We start from the raw sequence: 24299 nt of genomic DNA on the forward strand, positions 1-24299 counted from the left end.
AAAATAGTGCAGCCAGACACGTCAGACAGAAACGAACAGGCAAGAGGAGAGAACAGCTGCAGGGCTCACGTTTGTTGTAATTGCTCCAGAGCTGGACATCTGCAGGAGCTGGAGTACCAGCACCTACATTTTTCTACTGCCTGAGCTCCTGTTCCTCTTATAGAATATTAGCACAAAAGTATTGTGGAGCTCCTGCAACTAAATATAAACAGTACCAGCACCCAACATGAGTACTGGCACCTATATCAGTCCAAGTCCAGCACTACATTGCAGCATACATGTAATCAGCTCAACTCTGCCAAGTCAAGAAATATGCAGCTTGTGAAACAGACAAGGGACACAGTCATTTGACAGCTCATAAATAATAAGATGAATCTTTATTTATTCCACACAGAACACTAAGCACAGGTCAACAACATGGCATTAGAATGAGTGGAAGGGGTATAGAACCTCTCCTGAATGAGGACGCCCATTCTACCCATTCTAATTCTATGGTCAGCAGTACAGTACAGAACAAGTCCGCCTGCCCCTTTTAACAATAACCACCAGAACCACGATAACATACTGTTGCCGTAGAGATACAACAATAACAATGAGATTCAATGTTTCCTTTTTCAAACGTGCTCGTCAATGTTTACATACATGTTCACTCAGTGCAAAACTACATGGCAGTAGAAAGCACTTTCTATCATTTTCCACATTTAGATAAATACTATATATATATATATATGATGGTCCTGATTCTGTGTTTTTGGATACTGTAAATACTCTTATTAGCTGGTCCCTATCCTGTGTGTTTTTGGATACTGTAAATACCCTATTAGCTGGTCCCTATCCTATGTGTTTTTGGTCAACTCAAACAATCTTGATCAACTCATATTATGATGATCCGTACAATCCAGCATTACTGATTCCTATTGGCTGTGTAATACTGACATCTCAATGTGCAGGAAAGCAAAGAACTATCAAATCCACCTATAGTGTAATGTGATGTGTGTGTTTGTGTGTATTTGAAGTGTATGTGTGTGTTATATACACATATCTGTCTATGTGTAAACATGATAATGTAATGTCACGCTGTGTGAGTGATTATTATCATTATCACGTGTCCTAGCCACACCGACGCCTCCTGACCACACGGGGGCGCAGTGTCTATTTCTTGGCCTTGCCCTGGGCAGCCACAGCCTCCATTGCCTTCTTCACTGTCTCCTCGTCTCCCAGGAACTGCATGGGCCCTACAGGCTTCAGGTTCTTGTCCAGTTCATACAGGATGGGGATCCCTGTAGGCAGGTTGAGCTCCATGATGGCCTCCTCTGACATACCTGGAAGTCAACAACAATAACAACAATCAGTAACATATACAACTAAACACTAGGAAGGTTCAACACCATGATGACCTCCTCTGACATACCTTGAGGTAAATAACAAGAACAAGTCAACAATAACAATCAGAAAAACAACAATATCAGTAACATACCATTACTCTGGCATGACCACTGGAACATGAGTAAGCGTTGAGATGTAGGGAGGTTCTTTCTCCCCCTCTCTCCCCCTTCCTCTATCCATCCCCACCCCACTGCCCCTAGTGACCTACCCTCCAGGTGCTTGACAATGCCTCTGAGACTGTTGCCGTGGGCGGCGATGAGAACCCTCTTCCCGTCCTTGATTTGGGGCACGATTTCATCGTTCCAGAAGGGCAGCGCCCGGGCAATAGTGTCCTTCAGGCTCTCACAGGACGGCAGCTGATCCTCCGTCAGGTCCCCATAGCGACGGTCCTGCAGGAAAGAGAATATTAGTGCTGCAAAGTCAAACCCTGTTAGCCCAAGTCTGTATGGCTGACACCATGATGTCTAATCACAGAATATGAGTTCAGTGATGTTGTAGATGTGTGTATGCCTCTATGTGCATGCTTCTGTGTGAATGCTTCTGTGTGCATGCTTCTGTGTGTGTACCTCTGTGTGCGTACGTGCGTGTGTGTCCGTATCCCTCTCACCTGGCTGATGTTGTTGTAGAAGTTGTGCTCCTCCTCCATGGGAGGAGGCGGGGTGTCATAGCTCCTCCTCCAGATCTTAACCTGGGCCTCGCCGTGCTTCTCCGCTGTCTCTGCCTTGTTGAGCCCCGTCAGGCCTCCGTAGTGGCGCTCGTTGAGGCGCCAGGTGCGGTGGACAGGAAGCCACATCTGGTCGATCCCGTCCAGGACCAACCACAGAGTCCGGATGGCTCTCTTCAGGACTGAGGTGTAGCACACATCAAACTCATAGCCAGCATCTGAGGAGGAGAGAGAGAGAGAGAGTAGGGCTTAGAGAGAGAGTGTGTGTGTGTGTGTTGGGAGGGGGGGGTCAATGAGTGACGTACACATATGGTTCTTTACTTGTGGGTACATCTTAGGTCTCAAGTGGTTTCCTCGTCTCCTTTCCTTCATCTGCACAGAGGTGAAAGAATTACAGGTTACAGTAAATAGCTGGTAGGCATCCACCACCACCATATTACTTATGCAGGTGAAGGAAAGGAGACAAGAAGAGGAGTCCACTTCAGACTATTGAGATGCACCCTTATTTTGGGGGCGAGTTGCTTTAGGCTATCCAGGCTAGGCTATAAGCCAAACACAACCTCAATTTGACCAGCTACACTATAGAGAGAACAGAAATGCTTTCAGGTTGTAGGGGCTGATAACAGTTCACATTATGCCACAGGGCAAGTCCTTCAAGTGATGGTTTAGATAATGCTGCAGTGACACAACTACCTGTTTCCTCAAGCCGCGCCTTGCGTAACGGGAATAGCCTGCCCTACTATCTGTCAGCAAAACTCTCCATGGCCCTCCATGCCCCGTGTTAATCCTACGAGAGAACGAAAGAGATATACATTATACTGTGTAACAATATAGACCGGGTCACCTTTTAACGCCTGTCCTCCTCTCTTCGCCTCCTGCTCCCCGGTTTCACTGAGGTCCGCGTCGAACCATCCGCAGAAGCGGTTCTCCTGGTTCCAGCAGCTCTCTCCATGACGGATCAGAACCAACTTGTACGCAGCCATCTCGAATCCGTGACGTTTGAATCGACCTCCGCTGTATTTTCGGGAATTTAAGAGCAAAAATCTTGTTGTCAAATGCGGAGAAAATCCCCGCAGTAGTGTCGTGGCTGATATGAAATGAGGATTCGGTTCGAGAGGTTACCTAGGCTGGCTGTTCCGTTGTGAACTTGAAAGCTCCTTCTGAATAATGCCGATAGACTTCCTGCCGCGCTAGACCAATCAGAAACCCTCTCGTGTGCGGTGCGGAGGAAGCGAACGCGCAGTGGAGCACGTCAGCCAGTGATGTTCAGTGGATAGAAAGCACAGTAGCCTAGGCGACCATCGTATCACAGTGATTACATTTTAGGCCTATGTTTGGTGTATGCGTAGTATTGAGATACTTTATGGGAAACCTATTATTGTATTGCTTGTTTTTATATGTATTATGGGCTACTAATATGCTGCCATATCTTCCTCTCTCTGTCCCTTGCATGAAAAAGGAAGTTTATTATGTCACAATATAAGGCCCTGATAATGACACATTCTTTTTGTATTGAAACAACTTTATTGATAACTCATTTCAAAAGAGATCTGCAACAACCACCTGATACCAATCTATCCAATCTGACAGCAGACTGTAAGGGTGGCAGTCACCATTGTGTAAAGGAAACCGTAGAAACTTGGTATGCAAGCAAGTGTCCAATCAGTGAGTCTTGTAGAGCGGCAGTCTCCTGTGGAGTCGTGACTTGGTCTTCCGTCTGAATCGTCCCAGCTGCTCTCTGTACTCCCTGTGTAGCATGGGAACATAGCCACGCGGCTCACACAGCTCCTAGAAAGGCAGATAAATAGACAGGCAGACAGACAGACAGACAAACAGGCAGACAGATTGAAAGACTTACAAACAGACAGACAGACAGGCAGGCAGGCAGGTAGGCAGGCAGGCAGGCAGGCAGGCAGGCAGGCAGGCAGGCAGGCAGACAGACAGATAGACAGACAGGCAGGCAGTCAGGCAGACAGACAGGCAGGCAGGCAGTCAGGCAGACAGACAGGCAGGCAGTCAGGCAGAGGAACAGAGGGAAAATGCATTGAAAGCTTTTATGAATAGGCTGAATAGAAGATCATTTGGAAATGAATACCCCCCCCCTAAATGTCTAAATCATGGGGGTGGGGGTCATGGCTGAGACCTTCAGGGTTGTGTCAACAACACTCTGCGTTGTAACTAGAAACAATGCTCTTGTTTATTCAGAGAGTCAAGGGAAAATGAGGAACGCTTAAAAGACCGTTTGTGATTCACTGCTCTGAGACATCGAATATGAAGAAGATACTGTTTCACTTCGTAGTGATTTTAGTACAATACCTCTAACAACCTTGTCAATAGGTGAAGCTGTTGGACTGACAGGGATCCAGGTTCAAGTGTCAGTCGTAACTATCCCTCCCCCCTAACATTTGCTACACTATTATAAGTAGGAAGTATACATTGATTATGAAGAAACTGTCCTATTACATCTCAGTTTAAGACGTGCTTCATAATGTAGCGACTGGACAACCCTCTTGGCGTAACGCTGGTTAGGTTGTTGTAGTGACAGCGATCGGAGCTACCCCCTGAATTCGCTACAATGATGTACTTAGGAACCGTACCGGGTAGCAGGAGTAGAAGTGTCTGTAGCCCCCCTCCAGCAGGTACAGCTCAGGGTAGAAGAGCAAAGGGTAGAGGGAGGCATGGAGCGCTCTGTCCAGCTCTCTCAGGTAATGACATCTACAGGGGAAAGGTGAGAACAGCCATTATATCAGGATCCAGAAGTTGTGTATGTTTGTGGGATGAGGGGGTGCATGCAGCGTGTGGGTGGGAATGTGTGTGTGTTTCTCTGTTTGTGTGTGTGTGTTTGTGTGCAGACGAGTGTGTGTGTTGTTCTCTTACAGCCGCGGGCCCCTCTCTGACGAGAACTCGCAGTGGAACACAATCAGTTTCCGTGGCGATAACCCCTCCATGGGTGACCCCTGTTCTGGTGGCGTGGTACCACTTCCGGGTGAATGTGACTGTGAGCTGGACCTCTGTAACACTCCACCCATGGAAGTACCACTGACGCCTGGATCTGGAGCCTGTCCAGTGGGGCTGGTGGGAGCTCTGCCCCAGGAGGAGAGCTGTAAGAGGGCAGGGAGCTGGAGTAAAGCCCCCTGGATCTGAGCCTCAGTGTGGAGGTTGTCTGCCCCCTATGGGACACATGGAGAACAACATAAATATATAAATGTATATACAGTACCAGTCAAAGGTTTGGACACACCTACTCATTCAGGGGTTTTTCTTTATTTGTAAAATATTTTCTACATTGCAGAATAATAGTGAAGACATCAAAACTATGAAATAACACATATGGAATCATGTAGTAACCAAAAAAGTATTAAACAAATCAAAATATATATTAGTTTCTTCAAAGTAACCACCCTTTGCCTTGATGACAGCTTTGCACACTCTTGGCATTCTCTCAACCAGCTTCACCTGGAATGCTTTTCCAACAGTCTTGAAGGAGTTCCCACAGCACTCCATTACTCTCCTTTTTGGTCAAATAGCCCGTACACAGCTGGAGATGTGTTGGGTCATTGTACTGTTGAAAAACAAATGATAATCCCACTAAGCGCAAACCAGATGGGAAGGCGTATCACTGCAGAATGCTGTGGTAGCCATACTGGGTAAGTAAGTGTGCCTTGAATTCTAAATAAATCACAGAGAGTGTCACCAGCAAAGCACCCACACACCATCACACCTCCTCCTCCATGCTTAACGGTGGGAACAACATGCGGAGATCATCCGTTCACCTACTCTGCGTCTCACAAAGACACGGCGGTTGGAACCAAAAATCTCAAATCTGGACTCATCAGATCAAAGGACAGATTTCCACCGGTCTAATGTCCATTGCTCGTGTTTCTTGGGCCAAGCATGTCTCTTCTTATTTTTTGTGTCATTTATTTGGGCTGCAATTTCTGAGGGTGGTAACTCTAATGAATTTATCCTATGCAGCAGAGGTAACCCTGGGTCTTCCTTTCCTGTGGCGGTCCTCATGAGAGCTAGTTTCATCACCATGCTTCATGGTTTTTGCGACTGCACATGAAGAAACTTTCAAAGGTCTTGAAATGTGTTAAAGTAATGATGGACTGTAATTTCTCTGCTTATTTGAGCTGTTTTTGCCATAATATGGACTTGGTCTTTTACCAAATAGGGCTATCTTCTGTATACCTTGTCACAACACAACACAACTGATTGGCTCAAACGCATTAAGAAGGAAAGAAATTCCACAAATTAACTTTGAACAAGGTGTAACGGATGTGAAACGGCTAGCTTAGTTAGCGTGGGCGCTAAATAGCGTTTCAATCAGTGACGTCACTTGCTCTGAGACCTTGAAGTAGTAGTTCCCCTTGCTCTGCAAGGGCCGCGGCTTTTGTGGAGCGATGGGTAACGATGCTTCGAGGGTGACTGTTGATGTGTGCAGAAGGTCCCTAGTTCGCGCCCGGGTATGGGCGAGGGGACGGTCTAAAATTATACTGTTACATTGATGCTGTTGACCCGGATCACTGGTTGCTGCGGAAAAAGGAGGAAGGTCAAAATGGGGGTGAGTGTAACGGATGTGAAACGGCTAGCTTAGTTAGCGTGGGCGCTAAATAGCGTTTCAATCAGTGACGTCACTTGCTCTGAGACCTTAAAGTAGTAGTTCCCCTTGCTCTGCAAGGGCCGCGGCTTTTGTGGCGCGATGGGTAACGATGCTTCGAGGGTGACTGTTGATGTGTGCAGAAGGTCCCTAGTTCGCGCCCGGGTATGGGCGAGGGGACGGTCTAAATTTGTACTGTTACATTGATGCTGTTGACCCGGATTACTGGTTGCTGCGGAAAAAGGAGGAAGGTCAAAAGGGGGGTGAGTGTAACGGATGTGAAACGGCTAGCTTAGTTAGCGTGGGCGCTAAATAGCGTTTCAATCAGTGACGTCACTTGCTCTGAGACCTTGAAGTAGTAGTTCCCCTTGCTCTGCAAGGGCCGCGGCTTTTGTGGAGCGATGGGTAACGACGCTTCAGTTGTTTGATGTGTGCAGAAGGTCCCTGGTTCGCGCCCGGGTATGGGCGAGGGGACGGTTTAAAATTATACTGTTACAAAGGCACACTTGTTAATTGAAATGAAATATATTCCAGGTGACCTCATGAAGCTGGTTGAGAGAATGCCAATAGTGTGCAAAGCTGTCATCAAGGCAAAGGGTGGCTACTTTGAAGAATCTCAAATATAACATATATTTTGATTTGATTTGTTGAACACTTTTTTGGTTACTACATGATTCCATATGTGTTATTTCATAGTTTTGATGTCTTCACTATCATTCTACAATGTAGAAAATAGTCAAAATCAAGAAAAACCCTTGAATGTGTAGGTGTGTCCAAACTTTTGACTGGTACTGTATATATATCTATATATATATATATATATAATAAACCAAAACCTTGACCATAATATTAATGAAATATATTTTATTATACATAATAAGTTAACAACTGACTGGTCTGATAACTTATGACCTACTGTATGGGCCTGCTCATCTGAGTCCTCTACATATATATATATATATATATATATATATATATATATATGTGTGTGTGTAGAGGACTCAGATGAGCAGGCCTATACAATAGGTTATAAGTTATCAGACCAGTCAGTCGTTAACTTATTATGTATAATAAAATACATTTCATCAATATTATGGTCAAGGTTTTGGTTTATTTCTCTATTTGGTTTACTCAAAAAACATCACCCTGATGTGTCCACCGTGGTACTCATAAGGGTAGCGACAGTCTATGATGAGGAAGTCTCCCACTGTACCACTGTACTGTCCTCTTAGCAGAGACGCCACCTGCAGGCCATCAGGAGAAATGCACCTCCAGTTTACCACAGTAACAGTACGAGCAGGAGACAACCCTCTAGATACCATAGCTAACAGGATGTTGAAGTCCAATAAGCAGTGTTGTAGTCCACATATGTATCTGATGTGGATATCCTTTATGATTATGATGAAGAGGATGAAGGAGAATATAGAGAGAACATAGAGAGTGGGAGTGGAGCAACAAGGAAAGGAAGGAAGGAAGGAAGGAAGGAAGGAAGGAAGGAAGGAAGGAAGGAAGGAAGGAAGGAAGGAAGGAAGGAAGGAAGGAAGGAAGGAGAGATGGAGAGATGGAGGAAAGGAGAGGACTTACTGTTTGGGCTGAGACGCAGTGAAGATCCTGGTGTTCCACTCTCTCTACTGGTAACAGTAGTGGCTGTGGACACACACACACACATTAAACATATTGTTCTAGCACAGCACTAACACACCAGATTCAGCCAATCAAGGGCGTGTCCTAGCCTACTATCACCCAGCTGGGGGAAAAAAAATAATTGTTTACAACGTTGTGAAAATGTTGATGTGAGGTTGCACACCTTGCTGTAATCTCCTGTCAGGGTGTGGTCCTCCATGGTAAAACCCAGGAGGCTACTGGGAGGGAAATGCCGCCTCCTGGCCCTGACCCGCCGTACAGAGAGCAATGCCTGATGAGATACATTGTTTTTAACCAGACTTCATGAAACTAATGTGACACAAATGTGCCCCAGGTTTATAGGGGGATCCTATGTTTATCATTCTCTACCCTCCTCCCCGTCGTGTGCTCTTGTATGTAGGGGTGCAAACTTCAGGGAGCATGGTGGAACACTGCAAATGGATCTCACCTCAACATCTGGCAGCTCCACGTCACCCTGACGGACACGCAAGGCTCCGCCTCCTGGCGGGGAACTCTGACCTTGACATCTGAGACCCCTGACCCCTGGGTCTGACCTCTGAACTGCAGCGCTGCAGAACCGGGTCGACAGCTTCACACGCAGACGCTTCTGGACAACCAGAACCAGAACATCACATGATGATGTTCCTGAATATAGTTAGAGCCCAGAGTTGTTCCAGTCACTATGTTCCAATTCCAGGACCTTATTGATTATTATTCCCTCAGTTTCTGTGTAAATACTCACCATTTTAGGAGCAGAACATGCAGGGGAGAGAAACCTATAAAGTAAATGGTACAATGATTGAAAATGTCATTCAGACAGCAGACAGGATGTGCTGAGGGAAGGACGGCTCCTAATAATGTCTGGAATGGAGTCAATGGAATGATATCAAACACATGGAAACTATGTGTTTGATGTGTTCCATACCATTCCATTCATTCCGTTCCAGCCATTACTATGAGCCGTCCTCCCCAATTAAGGGGTCACCAGACGCCTGTTATTTGTAGGCACCAAATAATCACTTTGCAATTTTTGCTAATAGAATCCATGTGTCCTCACCTCTCTCCCCTTCTCCTGTTCCCGGAGTCTGTTAGGACATTACCTACATAGAGAGAATATTGTGGGAAAAAATGTAGATATCAAAAGGGAAGCTACACATGTAAATGATTCACAAACTGAAAAGTCATACTCAACATAAGATATACAGAGATTTAAATTCTGGACAAACTGGATTTAAATCCCAATGTTTTTGTCCCAAATTGCACCCTATTCTCTATACACTACCTATACTACCTTTGACAGGGGCCAACATGGGGCTCTAGTCAGAAGTAGTGCACTATGTCGGGAACAGTGTCCCATTTGGGATTGAACAAATAGTTCTGCCTCTGATGCATTCTAACTCTAACCAGCGTCATCAAGCCATGAGGAACCGCTAATCATTGATTAGGATATTTCACCGTCTGTCATCCAGAGCTTGCCCAGACCTGTCGGCGTCTCGTCTCCCTGGGGGGCAAGCCCTCTGCCACAAGTCGAACCCGGCGTGGGCCCAGGGGGACTGGGAGTCACTAGCTCAGGCGTCAGTCGCAGCTTTCTGCGCGGGGTGTCGCTGTGGAGTATGAAATTAAAGTTTGTTTTTTAACTAACAAAGATCAAAAGATGTTCAACTATATAACAACTGGACTTGATAGTCTCCAGTCGCTCTGTTACGCACAACGTCCCAACGTGCCCACATTGTATTTATTATATTATTCCACATCTCCTAGCCGACACATAGCTTTCTTTAGCTTTTAAGTAACCGGGATAACTGTGTGTGTACTCACGCGCCGTCGTGGCATCGGAGGCTCTTTAGGCTGAAGGAGAGCTCGGATACAGGTGAGGGTCCGGTGCCCGGTGAAGGTGACAAGCTCCAAACGGTCTCGTTGTGTGACGGACCCGGTAGTGCGTCTCCCGGAGAGATTTCATTCCCAAGTACATTGAATGTCTCCATTCCTCGTCGCCTATTCTATCATAAAACAAGAGCAACGAATTTTGCTTATTTAGAAGTAATCAAGATGTGCCTCAATTCTGTTAAACGTCATGCGTAAAACTACAATCATGCGTCAAATTAGAACCAGCGAACATACCTAAGTCTACACAATATGCATACTGTCAAGATACACTATTTGCGAAAAGCTTTTCCAAAAGTGTTCCCAGGTCTCACCTGTGTGATGATGATTATGTTATGGGTCTCCATCCTACCATCACAGCAGAGATGTTTCATTCAGCCCCTTCCCCGTGGCAACCGTGGTTGCTACAACAAGCCAGCTAGACCGGGCATGCAGGCGGCACGTCCCCGCCACCCTCACCAACCAAGCGGCCCTGTTTATCTCTCCTTTCTCCCAAAGTGTTTACTTGTTCACTTCCCTTCACTGATTTGAAAGGAAATTACTAATAAATATACTGTTGGTTATGTTTAGCCTATACCCATACAGTCCTTTAATGAATACTTATAGAAACTCTCACTCTATCCCATCCTCCACCAATCCAGTGCTTTTAAATTTGTGGGAAGTAGTGAACGAGTGCAGACTTCAGTAGAAAGGAGATGGGACGCACACATAGCCGAGTCACCAACCCAAAACACTGACCAGCCAGGCGGCCACCCACGGTGACTGTGTTGGTGGTGGTTCGTTCCCGTGGTAACGCATCCGCGGGATGATGCGGCATTTGTTGTTATTATGAGGAGCTCCTTCACCTCATGGGGCATATTAAGTTACACAATAAAAAAAACAATACAAAGTTACACAATTGCCTTCAGGCTAAGTACGAAAAATACATGTTGAGACTTCCAAAAGGTGGCCTATGTCCTTCACTGAATAGTAGGCTAAAGTTGGTGATATAAAGGTGTTTGGATGTATGAAGATATAATGCGATATTAGGCATTTCATGTTATCATCATTTCTGACACAAGGCCTATCTGAGACTAACTAGACACTGTATAATTATCTATCGACTTCCTGGTTAAATAAGAAATTACATTCTAATTCTTCTCCCCCTGGAAATGAATTCATTTGGTCATCATTAACCACTAGTCCATTGATCTGCAGCCATTCTACAAAATCTATAGCCTAGGACCCTATACTATGGCTATGCTATATGCTGCTTGCACACAATGTAAACATCTCACCTCTACAGAATGACTACCTGTAGTTGGCTTATTATAGGGCTATACGCATTTTGCATTAAGTGAAGCTTATAGCAGTCTTCTTCCGTGACTGATAGTAGGCTATTGATAGAAGGCTATGTTATTAATACAATAATTATTTTCAGTGCTTTCAAAAGCCATCATCTGACTTGCCTGCAGTGTGGTCATCAAAATGTATTAAAAAACACGTCCCAGGGATGTGTCCTTTGGGGACCTCTAACAGAATATGACTGGCAGAATGGGTGTTGTATGTGGAGGATGAGGGCTGCAGTAGATATCTCAGATAGGGGGGAGTGAGGCCTAAGAGGGTTTTATAAATAAGCATCAACCAGTGGGTCTTGCGACTGGTATACAGATACGGTCAGTTTACAGAAGAGTACAGTGATGTGTCATATAAGGCGCATTAGTGGAAAATCTGATGGACATCGGTCCCGGATGAAAACGTTTGAATACCACTGATTTATAAAGAGTTTTGATTCGTTGTCTTGTATTTAAACTGTGTGGCACTTTTTTGTCACGTGCTTCAAGGGAGCGTTATGATTCCAGCCAATAGTTGCGTGCACAAAGAACCTTGACGGCCGGATGATAGCTCTGATTGGCCAAACACTCCAACAATCACCAACTGGGCCCGCCTCTTCCCGGAAGCCTACTGTCAGCTGATTTGTTTTTATTGACAACGGTGACGTTACATTATCGGTAAATATCCTGAACACAAAAGCTCATCCCTTCGTCTTTCCCCCTTTTCTCTCTACCTATCTTTCCTCCGCGTACCCCGGTATGGACGAAACTAGTCCGTTGGTTTCCCCGCTACGGGACTCCAACGACTTCGGCTTCTGCCCCACCGAGCCCACCAGTCCCCGGGGCGGATTTGGAGGCACGCCGGGCTCGGTGGTTCGCATCCCGGCCGGGAGTCCGGAGCGCAGCCGGGAGAGACAGCCGTTGTTGGACCGGGACCGAGGAGGTTCACCGCGGGATCCGCATAGAAACGACTTATCGGAGGATCCCGAGTTTCGAGAGATCATCCGCAAGGCGGAACGCGCCATCGACGAAGGGATCTATCCGGAGAGAATCTACCAGGGATCCAGCGGCAGCTACTTTGTCAAAGATTCACAAGGGGTAAGAAAGAGTGAAAAGCATTGAAAGGAGATCACAATCGATCGATTTAGCTAGGTCACCTAAACAGCTATGGATTGCATGTCGTCATATTTAGCTAGCATATATCAAAGATAAGTACGACACTTTGTTTTATTGTTTATGAATGACAACAAGGAGATTGACAAGTCCATTAGTTATCATCCTTGAGTAATGATGTCTTGTGCGTCTTTTTATTGTCCAGAAGGCTGTTGCAGGTAAATTCCTCCCATCTCACTTTGTACTCTAAAAGTGGACAAGGCCTCTGGTTTGTTTCCTTCAGTATGACCTGTAAATATATCCTCCCAGCGGAGAAACCGCCTGAGGAAACAGGTGTCTAACTTCAACCTCCATTGTCCTGTTTGCTCTCTCCAATGTGGCCCCGTTCTGGTGTTGTTTATTGACTGTACTTCCATACAGTAGAGTTGACCCAGTTACAGTCTAGCCAATCTCTTATCTGGAACAGCTGTGTCACTGTGGCAACACCAGCTGAGGAGCCTAGTGCCCTCTACTCACTCTCATGTGTTGGCCTCGACTCGCGGATAGACTTTGTGTGTGTTTGTGTAACGCAGGGACAAATGACTCACAAATGGCACTGTATTCCCTATATAGTGCACTACTTTTGACCAGAGCCCGAACACACGTACACTCCCACACAGCTTCACGCAACAGTCTATCCGTCTGCATCGGCAATCAGTCATTGTTGCGCTGAACTCATGGGGTTGTAATCACCCACACACTCTTGGTAATAATGATGAATTGTCACGAGGTTTGTTGGGATGGAAAATAGTGCTCTTTCTATTTGATTGAGCTCCAGTCTAGAGAATTCTAACCAAAATCTGATCTTTGGATAGAAACATGAGGGAGAAGCAAACTATGGTGACTTGGTGCACAGACATAAACCTGGTACTAGTAGCAACTTACCCAACATTTATCATCATCTGAAACTCCACGATGCGGTCACATGTGTTGGTTAAAAATGGAAGTGTCTCTATGGACTTTGGAAGTCCTGACGTGTGGGGAAATGCACCAGATTTCACTTCCTGTATGTGTAATTCCAAACAAGCACATTGTCTACCGGAATTCAGCCAGGTCTGTCTATAGTATTGTACCGACCCTGTGTGTATAAGCGCAGATATCTGCTCTGCCATGAAACATGCTCCTGTGGCAGTTGAGTAGTTAACAGAACAGTGTTGTTACAGTATGAAGCATGGTAGTAGTTAACAGAACAGTGTTGGTACAGTATGACGCATGGTAGTAGTTAACAGAACAGTGTTACAGTATGAAGCATGGTAGTAGTTAACAGAACAGTGTTAGTATGAAGCATGGTAGTAGTTAACAGAACAGTGTTACAGTATGAAGCATGGTAGTAGTTAACAGAACAGTGTTACAGTATGAAGCATGGTAGTAGTTAACAGAACAGTGTTGGTACAGTATGACGCATGGTAGTAGTTAACAGAACAGTGTTGGTACAGTATGAAGCATGGTAGTAGTTAACAGAACAGTGTTACAGTATGAAGCATGGTAGTAGTTAAAAGAACAGTGTTGATACAGTATGAAGCATGGTAGTAGTTAACAGAACAGTGTTGGTACAGTATGAAGCATGGTAGTAGTTAACAGAACAGTGTTACAGTATGAAGCATGGTAGTAGTTAACAGAACAGTGTTGGTACAGTATGAAGCATGGTAGTAGTTAACAGAACAGTGTTGGTACAGTATAAAGCATGGTAGTAGTTAACAGAAAGTTGTTACAGTATGAAGCATGGTAGTAGTTAACAGAACGGTGTTGGTACAGTATGAAGCATGGTAGTAGTTAACAGAACAGTGTTGTTACAGTATGAAGCATGGTAGTAGTTACAGTATGAAGCATGGTAGTAGTTAACAGAACAGTGTTGGTACAGTATAAAGCTTGATAGTAGTTAACAAAACAGTGTTGGTACAGTATAAAGCATGGTAGTAGTTAACAGAACAGTGTTGGTACAGTATAAAGCTTGATAGTAGTTAACAAAACAGTGTTGGTACAGTATAAAGCATGGTAGTAGTTAACAGAACAGTGTTGGTACAGTATGACGCATGGTAGTAGTTAACAGAACAGTGTTACAGTATGAAGCATGGTAGTGGTTAACAGAACAGTGTTGTTACAGTATGAAGCATGGTAGTAGTTAACAGAACAGTGTTGGTACAGTATGAAGCATGGTAGTAGTTAACAGAACAGTGTTGGTACAGTATGAAGCATGGTAGTAGTTAACAGAACAGTGTTACAGTATAAAGCATGGTAGTAGTTACAGTATGCAGCATGGTAGTAGTTAACAGAACAGTGTTGGTACAGTATGACGCATGGTAGTAGTTAACAGAACAGTGTTGGTACAGTATGAAGCATGGTAGTAGTTAACAGAACAGTGTTGGTACAGTATGAAGCATGGTAGTAGTTAACAGAACGGTGTTGGTACAGTATGAAGCATGGTAGTAGTTAACAGAACAGTGTTGGTACAGTATAAAGCATGGTAGTAGTTAACAGAACAGTGTTACAGTATGAAGCATGGTAGTAGTTAACCGAACAGTGTTGGTACAGTATGAAGCATGGTAGTAGTTAACATGCAGCACCTGTGGAGAAATTTCTCCCTGTCTCCTCTGCATATTGTAACTTCATTCATTCCATCTTTTACCAATGTTACATTTGTTCACAGCACAGGTGAGTTTGCAATTAGAAAATGCCCACCTAAATCTCTCTCTCCTCTCTCTGACTCTCTCTGTTTCTCTTTGTAGAAGATCATCGGTGTGTTCAAGCCTAAGAACGAGGAGCCTTATGGTCAGCTGAACCCAAAGTGGACCAAGTGGCTCCAGAAGCTGTGTTGTCCCTGCTGTTTTGGACGGGACTGTCTAGTCCTGAACCAGGGTTATCTGTCTGAGGCTGGGGCCAGTCTGGTGGACCAGAAACTAGAGCTTAACATAGTACCCAGGACCAAGGTAGGGAGGGGTTAGACACACACACACACACACACACACACACACACACACACACACACACACACACACACACACACACACACTGAACCAGGGTAGTCTGTCTGAAGCCTGTGCGATCAGAAACTAAATACAGTCCCCGGGGCCAAGGTAGTGGTTAGACACACACACTTAGGCACGCAGGTACACACACAGGTACTGGGAGGTCCTGCGTCAGGGTTCTCTCTTGATTTCCTTCACTCTCTCACTCACACACACACACTCTCTCTCTCTCCTGTCCTCTCTCTCGCACTCTCTCTACATCTTCTTCACCCTCTCCTTCTCTCCACCCTCTTGTCCCCCACCCCATCTCTCCACTAGGTGGTGTACCTGGCCAGTGAGACGTTTAACTATAACGCTATAGACCGGGTCAAGTCCAGGGGTAAGAGGCTGGCTCTGGAGAAGGTACCCAAAGTGGGACAACACTTCCACAGGATCGGCCTGCCTCCCAAGGTACGTCTGCTGCTTCCTGGGTGTGTTCCAAAGGGTACCCTATTCCCTTTATAGTACACTACTTAGTTCACATACTATTCTTGAACTACAGGCCGCCCAGAGGGAAATGCAGGATGAAGGGTTTTTAAAGTGAATCCTTAATTGAAGTAAAGAGATTTAGCAGATTAAAGTTTTAAAGTTGAGACTTTAATCTAAAACTTCTCCATTAGGATCTGTGATTTCCTCTAGATTTGATTACTCTCTCTCTCTCTCTTTCTGTCTCTCTTACTCTCTTCCACCCTCTCTCTCTCCCACCCCTCCCACTCTCTCTCTCTCCTCTCTCTCCGCTCTCTCTCTCTCCTCTCTCTCTCCCACCCTCTCTCTCTCCTCTCTCTCTCCCACCCTCTCTCTCTCCTCTCTCTCCCACCCTCTCTCTCTCCGCTCACTCTGTCTCCCACCCTCTCTCAATTCATTTCAATTCAAGGGCTTTATTGGCATGGGAAACGTGTTAACATTGCCAAAGCAAGTGAGGTAGATAATATATAAAGTGAATATATAAAGTGAAATAAACAATAAAAATTAACAGTAAACATTACACATACAGAAGTTTCAAAACAATAAAGACATTACAAATGTCATATTATATATATATATATATACAGTGTTTTAACAATGTACAAATGGTTAAAGGACACAAGATAAAATAAATAGGCATAAATATGGGTTGTATTTACAATGGTGTTTGTTCTTCACTGGTTGCCCTTTTCTCGTGGCAACAGGTCACAAATCTTGCTGCTGTGATGGCACACTGTGGAATTTCACCCAGTAGATATGGGAGTTTATCAAAATTGGATCTCTCTCTCCCACCTTCTCTCTCTGTCTCTCTCTCTCCCACCCTCTCTCTCTGTCTCTCTCTCTCCCTCCTGTCCTCCAGTTGGGTTCGTTCCAGATCTTCGTTGAGGGCTTTAAGGATGCAGACTTCTGGCTGCGGAGGTTTGAGGCAGACCCCTTGCCAGAGAACACCAACAGACAGATGCAACTACAGTTTGAGAGGCTGGTGGTCCTCGATTACATCATCAGGAACACAGGTACGTAACCAAGGCAATGACGGTGAAGAAGGACAAGCAGGCCGGCTGACACCTGTGTGAATATGTGAAATAGTGATGTGGAAGGTGCATTAAACTCTAACACCTCTCTGTCTCTCTCTGTCTCCACAGATCGGGGAAATGATAACTGGCTCCTAAAATATGACTGTCCCATGGACCAGGGAAACCGGGTAACCACACACCCACACACCAGAACAGGCACTGAAACCTTGTGTGTCTGTTCCTTTTTCGGTGTCTGTTCTGGGGGGGGGGGGTGTACTCTTATGCACTTATGTCTGACTCAGAGTGCTCTCTTTCCACCTCTCCGTCTACCCCCCTGTCTATCACCCCTCCTCCCCCCTCCACTCTCTCTGTCCAGGACACAGACTGGGTAGTAGTGAAGGATCCTATCATCCAACTAGCTGCTATAGACAACGGACTGGCCTTCCCTCTCAAACACCCCGACTCCTGGAGAGCCTGTAAGCACCTCCTTCTGCCTCCTCAACCAATCACTGAACAGCTTGTAGAGATGCTCTGACCAATCACAGAGCAGTTTGTAGAGATGCACTTTCCCACTGCCCAATCACAGAGCCCCCTATAGAAATGCACCTTCTCTGTGACCAATCATTGCATTTCTCACTAAAGTTTGTTAATTTTTTTGACCAATCGTAGACCCGTTCTACTGGGCGTGGCTGTCCCAAGCCAAGGTTCCATTCTCCCAGGAGATTAGAGAGCTGGTTCTTCCCAAACTGGCTGATCCCAACTTTATCAAAGATCTGGAGGAAGACCTGTACGAACTGTTTAAGGTGAGGAGGAGGAGGGAGGGAGGAAGACCTGTACGAACTGTTTAAGAGGAGGAGGAGGAGGGAGGAAGACCTGTACAAACTGTTTAAGGTGAGGAGGAGGAGGGAGGAAGACCTGTACGAACTGTTTAAGGTGAGGAGGAGGAGGAGGGAGGAAGACCTGTACGAACTGTTTAAGGTGAGGAGGAGGAGGGAGGAAGACCTGTACGAACTGTTTAAGGTGAGGAGGAGGAAGACCTGTACGAACTGTTTAAGGTGAGGAGGAGGAGGAGGGAGGGAGCCAACTTCAAACGGAATTGATTATCCAATCTTTGATGGCGTTTTCTGTTTGAGTATTTTTGACCCTTGACCTGTGTGTTGCAGAAAGACCCAGGCTTCGACAGAGGGCAGTTCCACAGGCAGATAGCTGTTATGAGAGGACAGGTATGTTTTAAATACGCCATGCCTCTTTTTAAATAATAATATCCCGGAAAACTTAAATTAAACACAGAGTCCCAAAACGCCGCCTGTCCATTTTTAATAGCCTGGGAATCGGCACTCATTTCAGCAAATAAAAGCCGGCTCTAGATGAATTGTTTACAAGTGAAAGTCGGTGAGTAACGTCATTGGATGAGACGGCAGTGTGGTTTGACGTAGCTCAACTACAGCCGATACGAGAGACTGGTGCTGAAACATGAACTCTGGGGTTACTAGGCAGTCTAGTCTCTGCAAGTCTAACCTGCGATGGATGTGTTACTCTAATGTTTATACTGGTCACAATAAACCGCGTGGTAGTCTTCTCAACTGTTTTATTGGGCGAAAGCTGTGCGCGTTAAGGAAATAGAAGCCCGTCTCTAGTAGGCGCCGGTCGTGTTCAGTGATTGAAGCAAATAAATGTTGGGCTATTAATTGAAGTTAACTTGGAAGTAACTATTTATGTAGAAATAACTTCTCATTTTTATCTTTATTTTACTAGGCAAGTCAGTTAAGAACAAATTCTTATTTTCAATGACGGCCTGTTCAGGGGCAGAACGACAGATTTTGTACCTTGTGAGCTCGGAGATTTGAACTTGCAACCTTTCGGTTACTAGTCCAATGCTCTAACCACTAGGCTAACCATTCTTTGTAGATCAGTCAGTCAAAAATGACCCACAATGCATCACAGATGTTATGCCCTTATGAAGAGTGACCAACCTATCGGTCTCTCTCTCATCCCCCCCCCTCTCTGGTGGCCTAGATCCTGAACCTCAGCCAGGCTCTGAAGAACAGTAAGACCCCCCTCCAGCTGGTCCAGATGCCTCCAGTTATAGTAGAAACAGCCAGAGCACCACAGAGGGCCAACAGTGAGTCTTACACACAGAGCTTCCAGAGCAGGAGACCCTTCTTCACCCGGTGGTAGAGGAGGAGGAGGAGTGAGCAAGTGTGTACGTCAAATGTATGTGTGTAAAGGGCAAACGAGTGAGGAGTCTCTCCGCCCCCCCGCCCCGTTCTCTATTACCCCCAACGGACACAGACGGTATTGAGAATGACTGAGGAAGACGAGGAGGACTGAGGACAAAAGGAAGAGAATGCATATCCCTCCGTCTGTTTGTCTCTGTGCCTTGTGTGGATGTCAAAGATGATGATGATGATGATGGTATATCTTCCTATAAGGAATGGAGTCTATATGAAGGGCTTAGTAAACTCCCTTTCTATGGAGGTGCACACAGTGTATGTCCCAAAAGGAGCCCTACTCCCTAGTGCACTACTTTTGACCAGGGCCCATAGGGTTCCATTTGGGAAACAGAAATTTAACTCAGCCACTGCAGTTTTAAAGCCTCTCTCTCTCTCTCTCTCTCTCTGTCTCTCTGTTTGGGTGAGAGATGGTGTTGCATTCCTTATGACGGCCACTCTGTGGACAGCAGCAGCCATGCGGACTCATTGCTCTCATGGCTCTCTACTGCCCCCTTTGTCTTCGGATGAGGAACTGCAAGGTACTGCAGCGCGTTGAAGTTTTAGGGGGCCACATTTGGAGAAACTACTACTTTAGATCAGGTTTTCCTCTCTGCCATTCTGTAGTCAAATACATTTAAGATGTCTCCCATCGCTTCTGTTTACTTTGATTTCTGGTAATTTTTTAAATAATTTTTCATTCTTGTGGGAGAAAGATGGACACGTTTTTTTTGAAAACACACTATCAGGACTTCCTGCTGTTGCCACAGATTCTAACTGACCTGAAATGTATTGTGACATTTGCACTGTATAATTTGTATGTAATATATTTAATGAAAGATTATAACAAAACCGTATTACATTAATACCATGTATCTTGTCGTTTTGTTTTGATAAATGTGTTTTTATTTTAGAGAGAAGACTTTATTCTTATTTTCCTCCTCACTTTATTCGGTGAGGACATTCATCTACTTCTTAGACAAAACTATGCACACAAATACATCTATGCAAGTTTACTTTGACAGGTTTGCATGTTTATGTGTCAACCGTAACCCTTAAATGGATAGTTGACTCGAACTAAATCTTAGTTTTATTCATTAGTCCACTGTTGGACCACTTTCAGTACAGAGTGATAACGGTCCTGTGTTTTACATCACAGTTAATGCTGTGTAAATGTCTTCCCATGTTGTTTACACCTTTCCAAGTCCTTTCAGGTTCAGTTGTAGGCTATCTACCAGGTATAGCTTTGTTATAGAGAGATCCCATTTCTAGTGTTACTGGCTTTTCTACGAAGTCCATGCCTTTTGGGATTTTTGGACCACACACAGGCCGTGTTCGAGAGGATCAAAACCGCAATGTATCATGGGCAAATTGTAACTGACCGACTGATCTAGAAATAATGAGTAATTTGATGCCAGGGGATTCGACAGTCGCCTGCAGTCGTTTTGAGACTCTCGAACACAGCCATAGTCACCTGCCGATAGTGTTGTAGATCGGTCTGTCTGCTCTGATCAGTCAGTGAACAGTGACTGAGCAGGATTGATAATGCTCTCACACAGTCATTGTGATGTTGCCAGTTCTCTCCCTTCCTTTGGTTAAAGTGACAACGTCTCGACAGGTAAGGTTAGGTTGACAGTGTGGTCGAAAACGTACTTCATTTAACTCCACACATGGAGTTATTGAACGACACCTCGCTCTGATTGGTGTGAACGGAAAAAGGACCAATCACAGAGCAGCTTTACGACACGTTTTAAGTTCAGCAGGCCAGCGCTCATTTCTCTCCGTTGGCTCAGTGTAGAATGCGATGGAGGTAGCGTTCTGGGTCCCTGGTTCCTTCCTGCCTCGTCACGGCCCCCAGCCTCTCCAGATGGGGTCTCTCTGAGGGCTTCTGTGCGTCCGTCAACGGGGCGCCCCCCTCTGCAGCTGTCGACCCTCCAGGGAGGGGGTCCAGCTCTCCAATATCACTGGGGTCCTCCTCTTCATTGTCCTCCTCAGGGTGGTCCAAACCCTCCTTAATCCTGGAAGGAGAGGAGGGAGAGCATAAATGGGAGGGAAGGAAGGAAAGAGTGAGGGAAAGTGGGAGAGAGGGAGGGAAGGAGAGAGGGACGTCTCTTTAAAACAAAGTCACAGTGGAAACCTACCTGGAAGTGGTATTTCAGGCCCATCCCTGCTTCTACCTATGCGGTTGCTTCAGGGCCTGTATGTATCCAAGCTTTCAAAGTAGTAGTGCTGATTTAGGATCAGGTTTTGCCTTTTGGATCACAAAGAATAAGATAAGATGGACATGGGGGATCTGATCCAAGATCAGCACTCCTACTATGAGATGCTTGATACATAGGGCCTCAGATGTGCAAACACTGACATGGGATAGAAGAAGAGACCATAGAGATCATTAGAAGCCCGACTACCACTCATTTAATCGATCTGCCAGTTAAACGTAAGTTAAATGTGGAGAGTCTGTCTAGTCGGGTGGAGGATGTAGTTAAAGGATTTGAGCTGATCTGTCTGTTGATGCCAGACCAAATACCCTTGACCTGGTTTCCACTCTCTTTAATTATCTGTCTCTCTGTCTCCTCTTTCCTTCTCTCATTGTGCTCTCTCGCTCTCCATCGGTCTCTAACTCCTTTCTCTCCCTTCTATCCCTCCTCTCTCTCTCTTACCTGAGGTGTCCAAATGCTTTCAGCAACTTGGGTTCTCTGTGTCCCTCCGTCCTGATACCACTCCTGCTTCTGGCTCTCACCCTGAACCCCACCAACGCCTGGGCCAGCCCTGCATCCATCTCTCCCTCCTCCTCCTCCTCCTCCTCCTCTCCCCCTCTGTCTCGCTCTTCTCTGCCCCACACCAGTCTTGCCCGCTGCTCTGCGTCCCGGTCCCCGGCCACATGGAACAGCCGTCTTAGCTGACGCAGATTTACCCCCGCGAAGATGTTGGAACATCCCGACTTCCTGCTTCGCCTCTTTTCAGGCTGCCAGAGCAGGGACGGACCATCCACCACAGAGGGGGGTTCCGGGTCCTCCATAACCCTCAGAGAGGGGAGATGGAGGGGTGAGGAGGAGAGAGGGGGGGATGAGGTAGTAGTAGGGAGATCAGGTTGATGAGAGACGGATTGAAAGAATAGAGGGATTCCAAGACAACTCCGTCAGCACCTGCAAACAAACAGACATCAATCATTAGCTAAATGTCGCTATCCCCTGACCTGGGCTGGCAACTGCCCAGCAACCTAGATGTTTGTGAGATGACAGCATTATCCTTGAGCCTCAGACCACACAATGTCTGCATCCCAAAATAGCACCCTATTCCCTATATAGTGCACTCTGGGTCCTGGTCAGAAGTAGTGCACTACATGAGAATAGGGTGCCATTTGGGATGTAGCCAAAGACACTGTAGGTTGTCAAGGAAACACATGCACACATGCAGTGTAAGCCTGCTTAGAGAGGAAGGAGAGGGGGGGGGGGGGGAGCGAGGGAAGGAGAGAGCGAGAGAGAGAGAGGAGGGGAGAACATAACGTTTAAAAGCTGGTTGTTGACTCCAACAAGGGATAAAGAGTGGATGTTGGACTGAGGCCCTTTGTGTTGTTACTAAGCAATAGTGAGACATTATCTTATAGTTCAACTATTTTACAAGGCACTTGTATTAGTATAACACTGGCACTGTCTGAAATACTGATGTTGACAGAAATAAAGTGAAAGCAAAGGTTAAACAAAGCAACATTTAATGAGAGAGGGTGGTGTCTATCAGGTGTAGGTCATGGCTTAATTTTCATAGACACAGGGCTGGCCACAGATACAATGAAGCATAAGATGAGTAAACCTAGTGTAAAATCATGTAATTATAAGTAGTATATAAAATGACCAATTGTTTACATAATGAGTAACTTGACGAATATCATAGATAATAGCCTACATCAAGGACCAACTATCATTATTATGCTTGACAGTCACAGGGGGAGCTACTGAAATGCGGGAATGCCTAGTTATGTCTGGAATTATAATTGACCTTCCCACCCCGCAGCGAAGCGCAATCTGCTCATAGACGCGCATTTTAACGAACAGTTTGCTGCAGGCCGCCAGATGTTTCACGATCGAACATATTTGCTTATAGTATGCCTACCAATAACGTACAAATAATGCTTATAAAATAGCATGACATGTTGTAAATCAACATATAACGTTACCTGCACAACAAAATCAATGAGCTATTAGTCAAGCGGATTTGCTGCGTGACAGCATCAGAGAGATTATAAACTCTTACCCCTTCAGCAAGTGAACGCAGTAAAATCTGACACCTGCTCAGGCTTTGAGGAGATGTAGCCTACTGCGCAGATATGGAATTCCATATGGAAATTGACATTCTCCGCTACTTTATAGTAGCCTTCTTCTGCTGTCAAAGACGAGAAGCAAACAAAGTTTTTCTGTGTAGTGTGCGCTTGAGCCCTCACAATGAACTCTCTCTCTCACTATCTCATTCTCTCTTTGTCTCGCTCTCTCTCTCGACAACCAATAGCAGCACTTGGGACACAGCACTCCCCTCCTATTCGACCGGGGCGACCCCTTTCTGACCAATCACAGGCTTTGAGAGAGACGCGTCAGCAACTGTTTAGATCACACAGTGTACAAGGTGTGATCTGACATTGACGTCATCGGCGCGTGTGCTTACCTCAAAGCCAGGGTTGCCATGTCATGGAGCGTATTATTAAGCTCCCAATAATAATAATTTGAATGGAAAACTTTTCTTCTGTCGTTACAAATTACGTCGATATTCCTTCTTAATTCGCTAGGTAACGTTGTGGGAAAAAGGGTTTATTAGAGAAATGTGTCAAATCATCTCTTGCTGCAACAAAAATGTTGACCTAGTTTTCTGAACCTATGGGAGGGTTTTTGAGAGGTTATTGTCATTTCAAATGGACCTGGCAACCCTGCTCAAAGCAGAGGGGAAGAAACCATCAGGAGTGTAATTCATCCAT

General features: G+C 45.5%; 4 protein-coding genes across 9 annotated transcripts; 1 reads left to right on the forward strand and 3 right to left on the reverse strand.

Annotated features, from left to right (window-relative positions):
- Positions 1–346: 346 nt before the first annotated feature.
- Positions 347–3558, reverse strand: pgam1b (phosphoglycerate mutase 1b). 2 transcript variants are annotated; one of them, XM_090195312.1, is made up of 4 exons: positions 2895–3558; positions 1994–2268; positions 1595–1775; positions 347–1322 (listed from the first exon to the last, which is right to left on the reverse strand). In XM_090195312.1, the coding sequence occupies exons 1-4, from the start codon at positions 3031–3033 to the stop codon at positions 1153–1155; spliced, it is 765 nt and encodes a 254-aa protein (XP_090051438.1). In that variant the 5' UTR covers positions 3034–3558; the 3' UTR covers positions 347–1152. The 2 variants fall into 2 exon arrangements, with proteins under 2 accessions (XP_090051438.1, XP_090051439.1); XM_090195313.1 differs by having other exon boundaries at positions 2744–3234.
- Positions 3555–10982, reverse strand: cdc25d (cell division cycle 25 homolog d). Of its 4 annotated transcripts, none has more exons than XM_090195308.1 (12): positions 10493–10982; positions 10113–10294; positions 9777–9898; positions 9352–9394; positions 9037–9070; positions 8743–8901; positions 8458–8565; positions 8235–8297; positions 7796–7894; positions 4928–5220; positions 4648–4765; positions 3555–3838 (listed from the first exon to the last, which is right to left on the reverse strand). In XM_090195308.1, exons 1-12 carry the CDS (start codon positions 10550–10552, stop codon positions 3713–3715), a joined length of 1407 nt encoding a protein of 468 aa, XP_090051434.1. In that variant the 5' UTR covers positions 10553–10982; the 3' UTR covers positions 3555–3712. The 4 variants fall into 4 exon arrangements, with proteins under 4 accessions (XP_090051434.1, XP_090051436.1, XP_090051433.1 ...); XM_090195310.1 differs by having other exon boundaries at positions 10113–10289; positions 10493–10974; XM_090195307.1 differs by having other exon boundaries at positions 9750–9898; positions 10493–10974.
- A 1101-nt stretch (positions 10983–12083) lies between these two features.
- Positions 12084–20249, forward strand: pi4k2a (phosphatidylinositol 4-kinase type 2 alpha). 2 transcript variants are annotated; one of them, XM_090195311.1, is made up of 9 exons: positions 12084–12589; positions 15370–15570; positions 15928–16059; positions 16973–17126; positions 17256–17314; positions 17503–17602; positions 17796–17929; positions 18290–18349; positions 19143–20249. In XM_090195311.1, the coding sequence occupies exons 1-9, from the start codon at positions 12251–12253 to the stop codon at positions 19302–19304; spliced, it is 1341 nt and encodes a 446-aa protein (XP_090051437.1). In that variant the 5' UTR covers positions 12084–12250; the 3' UTR covers positions 19305–20249. The 2 variants fall into 2 exon arrangements, 1 of the variants encoding a protein (XP_090051437.1); XR_016485667.1 differs by having other exon boundaries at positions 12097–12589; positions 17796–18181; positions 19143–20202.
- avpi1 (arginine vasopressin induced 1) lies at positions 20220–23867 on the reverse strand. The gene is made up of 3 exons (XM_036949045.2): positions 23588–23867; positions 21997–22482; positions 20220–21354 (listed from the first exon to the last, which is right to left on the reverse strand). Exons 2-3 carry the CDS (start codon positions 22353–22355, stop codon positions 21126–21128), a joined length of 588 nt encoding a protein of 195 aa, XP_036804940.2. The 5' UTR covers positions 22356–22482; positions 23588–23867; the 3' UTR covers positions 20220–21125.
- Positions 23868–24299: the final 432 nt, after the last annotated feature.

This window comes from Oncorhynchus mykiss, chromosome 13, assembly GCF_057628025.1.
Source record: "Oncorhynchus mykiss isolate SJ-2025 chromosome 13, ASM5762802v1, whole genome shotgun sequence".
Classification (NCBI taxonomy): Eukaryota; Metazoa; Chordata; class Actinopteri; order Salmoniformes; family Salmonidae; genus Oncorhynchus; species Oncorhynchus mykiss.

Bases quoted from the DNA above. Each gene is read 5' to 3' on its own strand.
- avpi1 (XM_036949045.2), bottom strand. From the start codon at position 22,355: ATGGAGGACCCGGAACCCCCCTCTGTGGTGGATGGTCCGTCCCTGCTC. The intron at 21,355-21,996 runs GTAAGAGAGAGA...CTCTCCTTCCAG, and splicing joins AAAGCATTTGGACACCTCAG to GATTAAGGAGGGTTTGGACC.
- pi4k2a (XM_090195311.1), top strand. From the start codon at position 12,251: ATGGACGAAACTAGTCCGTTGGTTTCCCCGCTACGGGACTCCAACGAC. The intron at 16,060-16,972 runs GTACGTCTGCTG...CCTGTCCTCCAG, and splicing joins GGATCGGCCTGCCTCCCAAG to TTGGGTTCGTTCCAGATCTT. The intron at 17,603-17,795 runs GTAAGCACCTCC...GACCAATCGTAG, and splicing joins CCCCGACTCCTGGAGAGCCT to ACCCGTTCTACTGGGCGTGG.
- pgam1b (XM_090195312.1), bottom strand. From the start codon at position 3,033: ATGGCTGCGTACAAGTTGGTTCTGATCCGTCATGGAGAGAGCTGCTGG. The intron at 2,269-2,894 runs GTGACCCGGTCT...TCTCCTCCTCAG, and splicing joins AGGAGGACAGGCGTTAAAAG to ATGCTGGCTATGAGTTTGAT. The intron at 1,776-1,993 runs GTGAGAGGGATA...TCTTTCCTGCAG, and splicing joins TCTACAACAACATCAGCCAG to GACCGTCGCTATGGGGACCT.
- cdc25d (XM_090195307.1), bottom strand. From the start codon at position 10,552: ATGAAACATCTCTGCTGTGATGGTAGGATGGAGACCCATAACATAATC. The intron at 8,902-9,036 runs GTGAGTATTTAC...CTGGTTGTCCAG, and splicing joins CATGTTCTGCTCCTAAAATG to AAGCGTCTGCGTGTGAAGCT. The intron at 3,839-4,647 runs GTACGGTTCCTA...CTGCCTTTCTAG, and splicing joins ACTTCTACTCCTGCTACCCG to GAGCTGTGTGAGCCGCGTGG.